Here is a 9,836-nt window from a genome sequence, read left to right on the forward strand (position 1 = left end):
TCAAAGTATCTTCCAATCAAATGCCTTCTCCCATGCAGCAGCAGCCTTCAGGACTGTTACATCGTCATATCTACGCCCGACGAGCATTATTCCCGTTGGAAGCTTTATCTCAGCGTTGTCAGAGGCGGGCACAAACCCACAGGGGAGCGACAACGCAGGGTGACCAGTGCCTGTTCTCATTCAGCATTGCTCATCTGACAATACGACAGTCGCAAATGGGAGACTTACTATCAAACGGACAGGTATTGTATACTATGCTCGGGGTGAGAGCGTTGCCCTGGAGTGGGCCGTCCTTCGTGCTGCCATCTCCAAGATTTTGAGGTGGCGAGGCCACTGTTGGCATCACCAAGATATCAACATCTTTGAGAGCATGATCATAGCTGTCCTGGTGCAAGTGTCTGGTCAGTACACCACGGCAAGTCCCAGAAAGGCGGAGTTAGGCGAACTCACTGCGAGTCCCTTGACCAGGTTCCCTACTCTTCCCTGCAAGGCCGGCCCGTACTTCTCCTCGCAGTAGAGCCACCTGATGTACAAGTTCCGACAGCCCGGCCCCAGAGAGTCAAACTCGCGTTGGCTCAGCCGTTTCGGTGTGATGAGGCTCGCGCGGTCGGTCAGTGAGAGCTGCTTCCTTCCGTCGATATCACCGAAGATGGCCTGCCGCCCACCGGCAATCGGGAGGCCGCATGTCCAAATCACATGGCCCGTGTGGTGCGCGGGAACGGAGACCTCCTTGACCTGTGCGCCAAGTTGTGAGAACTTCTGAGCGGCAGCTTCGACAGAGGCAACGACTTTGGCGTCCTGGTGGGGCACTTCGAAGCCTTCTCTCAAGATACCGACCTTGAGCCCGCTGAGGGAAGACTTGGAGTCCTTCTGGGTGATGTCAAGCACAGCATCCAGAAACAGAGTCTTCGGGCTCCCAACTTCGAGGCCGAACGCCGGCTGACGATCGTCCCAACCATCTGATCCAGCAATTGCTTCGAGAAGCCTCGCGCAGTCAGGGACTGTTCGCGCCATTGGCCCGGTATGATCTATGTTCGCATCAAGGCTGAGGATACCCGTGTATGGAACGAGTCCCCATGTCGGTTTCAAGCCCACGATACCACAGCAGGTGGCTGGAATTCTGATGCTGCCCCCTTGGTCGCCTCCGATGGCCACGTCGACAGACCCTGTTGCCACCAGCCGACCGGAGCCTGACGAGGAACCCCCCGCACTGTAGAAGTCGGCGTATGGGTTGTGTACGCGGCCCGTGCACGACGATATAGACGTCCCTTCGAGACAGCTGTTCTCGCAAGCTAGGCTTCATGTTAGTGCATCACGCACTTGGAATCTGCAGCAATTCTTCGCAAGGAGAAGAGTGTGCTTACCTGATTTTCCCAAGATCAGACCTCCAGCATCCAGGATACGGGTCACAATAGTAGCATCGTATTCAGGTGTCCAATCGACCATGGTTGAACCATTCGTGCACCGCACGCCTGCCACGGCGGTATTATCCTTGATAGCGACAGTCTTACCGTCCAGAAGTTGACTTCTCGGCGAAGTTGCCCTGACTGAGGCCTGACTTTGGAGTCAGCGATGGTCAAAAACACTGTCTTGTCCCCCGTGCTCACTTTCGTTGCCCAGCCTCCACCATCAGCATCCTTGGGCTCGGGAATGTGCACATTTTCCCGCGGATATTTAGTGAGATCAGGTTTTGGATACAGAAGCTTGTCATCCCCAAGACTGGCAACAAGGTTTTCAAACTCGCTCGTCAGAATGCTATAGTCTTCCGCGTGACCCTCTTGGAGTTTCAAGCCTGCCTTTGCGGCAAGACCTGTGATCTCGTCGACACTAACCTCCATTGGAGACATGGGCGCTGATGGACTGGACTCTTCTGGCTCAAGAAATAGCCCGGGATGCTGTGAGCTTCGTGTGTTACTGTACTTGGACTGGGAAGAGGATAATGTGGTATCAGATGCTTGAACCTGGACTGTGATGCGACTTAAAGAAATCATGTACTTGGCCAAGATTCTTACGTATCTAGAACACAGTCACCTCGCCGTGCCGAGGATCGGCATTGCCACTAGATTCTTATCTCATAGGCACGTAGGCGCGGGGTACACTGGACCGAACCGGCAACCCACAATGTGCTGGATTTGGATGATAGATGATGTGTCCGATATCCTCTACACATAATTTCAAGTTGATCTGTACCTTATCAGGAAGAGGGGGTCTTATCTCCCGGGCAATACTCTGCGTCAAATTCTAATATGCAGACCAAACGCTTTTGTGAGGGGGCATCATGTGGCTCGTGGAAATAATGAAGGCCAAGAATTCTAGCCTGAGAGCTCTTGCCTAGTTCTTGAGGAACCAAACTTGCGGCTAAGCGCGTCGTCACTCCTCTCCAGCCAAGGTCCGCCCACCCAGCTTCCAGGTGCCGCCCACCCAGCTCTTTTAGTGCGCCCACCCAGTACATATTTTTCTTAATATTATACTAATGAAATTAAGTACTTTCTTAATAAGCAACTAAGCCAACTCTATATTTAAGAAGCTAAGATCGCTAGTTTCTTATTTAAGCGGTACTTTATAAACGTAAGCCTAAAGGGCATAGAGGGCACAGAGGGCACAGAGGGCACAGAGGGCACAGAGGGCGGAGGGGGCATTAAGGGCAGAGGTAAATTTTAAGTCGCAAATAGCAAGGTAATCTTAGTTAAAATCCAAGGTACACCTATATTTTAATAGCGCCTATAGCCATTTTTTTGTACTGGGTGGGCGCACTGAAAGAGCTAGGTGGGCGGCACCTGGAAGCTGGGTGGGCGGACCTTGGCTGACTCCTCTCCCGTCTCCAGCACTGGGGCCGAGCCAGGCCAGGTCGAACACCTGGAGCAGAGCTGGACAGACAGGCACACATGGAATTCTTGGTCCTGTAGCGGAATAAAAATTTCCAAACCCACACATACTCATCTGACTCCAGAACTTCAGCAGTATGGAATGAGAGACATCAGCTGTAGTGACCGTTTGGGGAACAAATACTGTCTCTGTTGTGATTTCGAAATTGAGAATGGAACATGACTGCCAGCCAAGCGCAGTGCGAGTACATTGGCAAGAAGGACTTGGACTTCTTGGAATCACAAGTACTTTTTGGAGCTTCTGGAGTACTTTTTAGAGTAGACCAAAAGACTATCGTAATTTTAGGTCGAAGAAAGAGTCTTTGGCCCCTTTGTTCTGACTTCTCCTATCATCTTTTCTGCCCGCTTTTCTGATTTGGACAACTTACGCTATGCTTGAACGCGCACCGACTCTCCCATAGTGCAAGTTTGACCTCTGTCCGAAAGTACCTCTTCCAGACATTCGATTCATCCCTTCCCTCTTTTTCCTTACCCTCTAGCTCCGGTCGTACGACTCTCATGTAGCTGTGATGGAGGTCCCTCTAGGAGGAAAACTTGCGGAAGAGAACAGAGAGCCAAGCACTGGTACCGCGTTTCCGAAGACTCAGCTTTGCCAAAGACGCGATTATTGTTAGCAACTTGTAGAAGTATTGCATTGATGGCATCGGGGGGGACATGCGCTGACTCCTGGATGTATTATTAGAAGTACGTCGATTTAGAGTAGCTTGGCTCTCCCCTGCACCGAGTCAGGGTGTTGTTAATCCGCGCGGTTCATTGGTGAGTTGTCTGTCTCCCCTGTAGCAATCTCTCTTGATTTCAATTGAAGTAACAGTACTCCGAGAATACGAGGTCTCACTCCACTTGTACCATGTAGTATTCGGCCTTTGACCCGGGCCCGAACCTTTGGGAGTGGCTGTGTAAGAAGGTTGTACGGCCTGAATTCTCGAATCTGATTTATATCCGGTCGGAGAGAGCTATATAGATGCTGGATTCCGCGCATGGAATTTCGCCGTCCGTTCGTCGAACCAAAGTCGGTCGCTACTCGTCCAACTAACAGTCACTCTTTTTATTTATTGGTCTCTCCATCTGATTTAGCCACCATGCGCGCCGCTTTCTTGTCCCTCGCGTTTTCAATAACGACAACGCTGTGCCAGAATACCGAACAACCATGGCAAGCGCCCGGCCCTAATGATAGTACGTTGCAGGATTTGACTTTGTGAAGGTTCGCGACAACTGATCAGAATTACCAGGCCGGGCCCCATGTCCCCTATTGAACAGCCTTGCGAACCACGGCTACCTTCCCCGTGACGGGAAGAACATCTCCGTAGATGCGCTCATTGAGGGAATGCACGCGGGCCTCAACCTCCGCGAAGACGCGAAGTTGTTCTTTAGGTTACAAGGCAACAAGGCCCTTGAAGCATCCTCGACGGGCAACAAAGAGACATTCCACCTCAGCGACCTCAACAAACACAATCTAATCGAGCATGACGCTTCCCTTAGCCGAGCAGATATTTTCTTTGGGGACAATTGGTCATTTAACCAGACAATATTTGATGAGACCAAATCTTACTGGCAATCAGAGACAATCTCTCTGAGTGACGCAGCCAAGGCTCTTGTTGCCAGGCAGAAAACTGCTGAGAGCATCAACCCCGAATTTGACCTGCCTCTCGATGGACATACAAACTCTCTTGGACAAACAGCTATGTATCTTGGTCTTTTCGGAGACTACGACGATGGTAATGCCAACAGATCTTGGGTTGAATACTTCTTTGGTAAGTTGAAATCGAGCGAGGCCGCACTGAATTGTACTGAGATTGACTTCAAATGACGCAGAAAATGAGAGACTCCCGTTTGAGCTTGGCTGGCGGAGACGATCAGATGACGACAAGATTCCAGCAACTGGCATTTTGGCATTGACCACAAAAGTTGCTGTTCATTACTTGGCTGCCAAAGTTGGCTTGTAGCTATAGCCTTCTGTTGATGACAGTCGAGTATAGCTTGTAGCATCAACCATGTCGGCTTTTCAGTTTGATGAAAGACTCATTTGATTCTACTGCATGTATCTAATTGCCACTGACACCCTTGATAATGTCAGCTGCCTTTTCCGCAACAGCATACATGGTTTCCTGTGTATGAGCAGAAGGAATGAGAGGCAAGATGCTAGCATCTACAATCCTCAGTCCTCGGACACCATAGACCCGTAACTGTGGGTCAACGACTCCTCCCAGCTCCAAAGGCATCATTGCCGCTGTGCAGCAAGGGTGGGCATTGGCAGGACGGTAGAGTGAGGTCCTAATTGCTGCCTCTATCTGCTCGTCAGTTGTGACATTGGCTCCAGGCACGGTCTCTATTGGCTGAAGAGGAGCCAAAGAAGGCGCCGACAAGAGCCGACGAGCCATTCTGAGCCCCTCGATGGCAATCTTGGTATCCAATGGGTGTGTTAGGGCCTGATAATCTACCAGCGGCGCCCCGAGGATAGGATCTGTGTCGGTAGAATTGATGAGGACTGTCCCGCGGGAGAATGGCTTAATAACAACGAAGGCAGCGCCAGCGGCACCGCCGAACGTGTTCTCCGTCACACTGCCGTGCTGCTCAGATATAATACGAGACAGGACTTGGTGTTGAAGCTTGTAGCCTGCCTCGAGGGTCGAGTCCTGCTTGTACCAATCGTCAAGATAACGACTGGTGTCGTTATCATGAAGAAATTCGTCGATCAATTCTTTGTAATCGCTGGTGAGATTCTGCAGAGACAAGACGACCCTGTTGTTGCCAAAAGCCCACGTCAGAGGCCCAGTCCTGTTGGCCATGTACTCGTTCCAAGACGCGTTGAAAAATGAGGCGTCGTTGTAGAGATTAGGGTTGAGGCTTGGTTCATTCACAACTGAGGGGAGAAGGTAAAACTTTAGTCTGTGGCAATAGATACCATCAAATATCACGCGAGAGGTCTTGACGGACGTACATTGGAAAGCGAATCCGATATTTGTCGGATGATCTTGGAAGTTTGCACCTACGCCGGGTAGGTCCGCAATAATGTCAATGCCGAGAGGTTCCAGCAAAGCTGCGGGACCAATTCCGCTGAGTTGTAAGATTTGTGCCGTATGTACCGCTCCTGCGGCTAGTATCACTTCCTTACCAGAGCGCAGGTATTTGTGTTCGTTCGAAGTACTGTTCACACGAGCCACGTTCACACCCGTAACAGATGCTCCAGGCCCGGTGGCAAGTGTTGCAACATAGCTGCCAACAAGGATGTCCAGATTGGGTCTGCCACTGGCTGGATCGTAGTCTATGATACCATGTGTTAGTAGATGCTAGACTTGCAGAGCCAAGTTGTTTAGGGAACCCGGAAAACGGCTAGATAGACTTCCGTGGAGTACAAGAAAGTGTTCCATTGACCACATCATTCCACATGCACTCGAATTGTGAGCCCAGTGTAACAGATACGTAGATGGCTAAGAGGAAATTCGAAGCAACTTACAAGCTTTTCGTGCCGAGGACCTGGTAACATTCACAGGATCGATGTCGATCGGCTTCCACGCCATACCAAGATTCTCTCCATTCGTATCCCCGTCCGTGCGATATTGGACTCCGATGTCCTTTGTCCACGCGTCGATGAAGTTATCTGGTCAATCATCATGGGTGTCAGAAGGTCGGTCATTACGGGCCGCCACAGCGGATATCGATGCCACATACATAGAGCAGGGAACTGCCAGCGGGGGAAACCTGCTTGCATAGGACCCTGACCATACCCGTCTGGACTGACAACGTAGTCATACTTGTCGACAAGCTCGGAACTGGGGTATGTCAGAGTTGATGATTTCTTGAAGTACTCGAACATACTCTCCCAGCCCCAACCTGGGTTCCCGAGAGCTTCCCAGGCATCATAATCTGTACGGGCGCCTCTTGATAGAGCCACTACGTCGAGATTTGGAGTTAGCATCATTTAATGCCAAGCGCTGTGCGCCACAAATGGAGTTGGGGGCGGCTATTGGTTTCTTACTTCCGTTGACAGTCGATCCGCCGCCAACCGTCTTGCCCAGGTACACACCGAATGATCTATTGCCAAGGCCTTTTTGAGGAACTGAAGGGATGTTGAAAAGGTCTTCTGTGTGAAGGAACCTAGCATTGTACGGGATTGCAACATCCCAGCTATCATCGAAATCCCCGTACTCGATAACGAGCACCGAGGCTGGAAATTGAGATGTGACTGTCAGTTTTCATTGAAATGTGAGGACTGTTCAGTAACGCTCACTGTTTGGGTCTTCGGTCAGACGGTTGGCAACTACCAGCCCAGTGAGGCCCCCTCCTGCTACAACATAGTCGTACGTGCGATTTATGGTGGCTGGATCTCGAAGAATGACAGCGCTGGAAAGTCTGACCAGACCCAGAAGAAGGCATCTCAGGGAGAGCAGCTTGGGGCACGACATCTTGAGCAGGTCATTGACCAGTCTTGGTCAACGAAATGCTGAGTCTAGACAGCGTCAAGAACATGTTTTTGACCAGACATCTTAAGGGAGGCGTGTTTCTTTATACCTGCCAGGATTTCCACAAGCGAATGTGGCTCTTGCCGTTTGGTTTCTTCAATTGTGGGTGTCGCCCCACTGCAAGGTTCGCTAGTAGTGCTTACTTCTGTATGCAGGAAAAGACTCCTTGTCTGTGGCTATATCTAGTATTGGCTAGAGATGCCGAATATTCCATACCTGCAGTTCAAGCTAGTCCCAATGGTAGACCAGGCCCGTTCTCCATCGCTATAAACGGCAGGATTCATTTCAAGCGTCTCGGCGTTCAAACTGCTGTGAGTAACATGCGTGGCGAACTCGGGCCAGAATCTCACCACAGCATGTCGCGAGCAGCCAAAGCCAGTATGGATTGAAATTATGGCGTGATACAACATATTGAAACGAGTCTTCGTTGTACACCGGCATGGATTATAGCCTAAAGAGTTGTGAGAGTGTTTTAAGGGTGTTATGCAATAGCTAATCCACTGAAGAATATGGCACTTGGAACCGGCCCCATTCCCGCCGCTACTATTATACCCAATCTATCAATCTGGCACAGTGAGATAGAATAGCTCACAGTAACCAGGTTATTAAGCAATATAGGGCAAGAGAAGTATTTATCTGTTGTGCTCTATTTTTAAAGGGCAGGAAAAGGGATCGGAAAGACAGTTTAAAATCAGTGTTGTTATCAATATATCAAGGAGGGACGTGTATAACGACCGGATATCATCAGAAGGTGTACTCATGGCTACACATGTTAGTAATTTCAACTTACAATGGAGCGACTCTTGTCTTTTTTTAGATGGTTATGGCGAGCCGCTCTTTGCCTTCGCAGTCGTTCAAACCAATCTAGACGATATCTCGCCGCATTTTGAAAAAAAGTAGATCTACAACACGGTCTGCGAGGTATTGTTAACCGCCGCGTCAAGGTACCCGATATTCTCGGATATCGTATACAGTAGCCGCAAATAATCCCCAATCCTCCACTTCTTCATACCATCTAAGAGGCTGGCAAAGTCGAGAAGAACGCTCTGAGAAGACCGAACACCCCCGTGACAGGATTCGCCGTCTATGGCGATGGGCCCACCTAACCTGATGAAATTCACAGCTGCGTTATCAGTCCTGGTGGTGAGTTGGGGTTCTGTTTCAACGAGGCCCTCGGTACCTATCACTCTCCAGTCAATGTCGCTCAGTAGTTCGAACTCTTGGTCACGCCTGGTTTGTCCGCTGATCTCTGCGGGGGCGACGAGGAGATAGAGTCCTAGAACCAGAGCTGCATTGAACAGATTATTGGGAGACTCAGAAGATCTACCGTCCAGTGGTCGTCGAAGCGAAGTGGCCTTTTGAAGGCTTGTGATGCGTGCAGACAAGCCCTCCTCGAAGCCGGAGTGCGCGCCCAGACCTTGACCCTGGCAATTGATTTCATTGCCGCTTGAGTACCTTCTTTGCCCGCCGCTTCTTCGAGGAGATAGCGGTCGGTCGTCAGCACGATGCCCATATGGTGCCACATGACCAAGCAGTCAGAGGCAATATCTTCCATGACGTTGTTATAGAGCTGCATGACTTGCAGCACTAGTCCCACATTCATCTCGGCCTTCTTTGTCTTTGCGAAGACCCGGCACGGAACGTATTCACATCTCGCTAGAGTCTCAACCTCGACACCGCAGAACAGGACATGGTAGCTGTCGTAGATGCGAAGGAGAATTGTGCAGAGGATAACCTTCATCGAGTACTGATCTCCCAGATAGTGAAGGATGGGCAGCTGATAATCTGTGGACGATATCACCAACCGTGGGCAAGATGGGCTGCAACCGTTGTTTTTGAGCTGAGCCCACTCGTTGGCTGTCGGTGCCTGGAAGAGTTTGATGTCGCAGGGAAGAAAGAGTTGGATGTACTCAGTGCATACAATAGGCCCTGTTGAGAAGTACTCCGAGAATCAACAATCGGCTAATGAAAGGCACATGATAATCCTGGTAGGTAGCAAGTCTTAGTTGCACAGTTATGTGGGCTTTGGGGGAGTGACCTCACCGCTTGGTTGACTCAACGCGGCCCCAAGACAACCGCTGATCATGTTCAGTGATGCCCTCAATTGAAGACACATCCAGAACGTTGTGGAAACTTGCAGCAAACAAGCCATGTTGTCGTGCTGCCTATAGATTTGCAAGTATCAGACTCAGAACCTCGTCAGGTAATACACAGTGCGTCAGGGGTAAAGTAAAGGATGCAGGCCAGAATTGGCAAACGCGGAGAAGATCCATGCCATCCCAGTCGTGAGTCATGTCCTCGGAGCCGCTGTGTGTGGAAAATAAAACGTTACCCCCCCCTATCATCTTGGTTAGCTATCCCCCCCCCGCATTAAAATTTGGCTATGAAAGCGGAATATATATTAAGATTACTAAGGATAACCTTGTTATTATCGCTGCATACTTAATTTAGCAAAAGAAAGGCTATAATAATGCGGCTAATCTTTATATAA

The 9,836-nt window shown here is 50.1% G+C and overlaps 4 protein-coding genes across 4 annotated transcripts; 1 reads left to right on the forward strand and 3 right to left on the reverse strand.

Moving 5' to 3' along the window:
* INS49_013174 (uncharacterized protein) lies at positions 1 to 1,847 on the reverse strand (the record flags this gene model as incomplete). Its single annotated transcript, XM_043173874.1, has 5 exons — positions 1 to 170; positions 229 to 385; positions 451 to 1,292; positions 1,365 to 1,554; positions 1,608 to 1,847. The coding sequence occupies 5 exons, from the start codon at positions 1,845 to 1,847 to the stop codon at positions 1 to 3; spliced, it is 1,599 nt and encodes a 532-aa protein (XP_043023171.1).
* A 2,117-nt stretch (positions 1,848 to 3,964) lies between these two features.
* On the forward strand, positions 3,965 to 4,828 carry INS49_013175 (uncharacterized protein; the record flags this gene model as incomplete). Its single annotated transcript, XM_043173875.1, has 3 exons — positions 3,965 to 4,058; positions 4,115 to 4,636; positions 4,698 to 4,828. The coding sequence occupies 3 exons, from the start codon at positions 3,965 to 3,967 to the stop codon at positions 4,826 to 4,828; spliced, it is 747 nt and encodes a 248-aa protein (XP_043023172.1).
* Positions 4,829 to 4,927: 99 nt separating this feature from the next.
* On the reverse strand, positions 4,928 to 7,288 carry INS49_013176 (uncharacterized protein; the record flags this gene model as incomplete). Its single annotated transcript, XM_043173876.1, has 7 exons — positions 4,928 to 5,745; positions 5,824 to 5,922; positions 5,998 to 6,147; positions 6,340 to 6,483; positions 6,555 to 6,776; positions 6,862 to 7,050; positions 7,114 to 7,288. The coding sequence occupies 7 exons, from the start codon at positions 7,286 to 7,288 to the stop codon at positions 4,928 to 4,930; spliced, it is 1,797 nt and encodes a 598-aa protein (XP_043023173.1).
* A 959-nt stretch (positions 7,289 to 8,247) lies between these two features.
* On the reverse strand, positions 8,248 to 9,086 carry INS49_013177 (uncharacterized protein; the record flags this gene model as incomplete). The annotated part of the gene is made up of 2 exons (XM_043173877.1): positions 8,248 to 8,762; positions 8,801 to 9,086. 2 exons carry the CDS (start codon positions 9,084 to 9,086, stop codon positions 8,248 to 8,250), a joined length of 801 nt encoding a protein of 266 aa, XP_043023174.1.
* Positions 9,087 to 9,836: the final 750 nt, after the last annotated feature.

Source organism: Diaporthe citri, assembly GCF_014595645.1.
Source record: "Diaporthe citri strain NFHF-8-4 chromosome Unknown scaffold_6, whole genome shotgun sequence".
Taxonomy (NCBI): domain Eukaryota; kingdom Fungi; phylum Ascomycota; class Sordariomycetes; order Diaporthales; family Diaporthaceae; genus Diaporthe; species Diaporthe citri.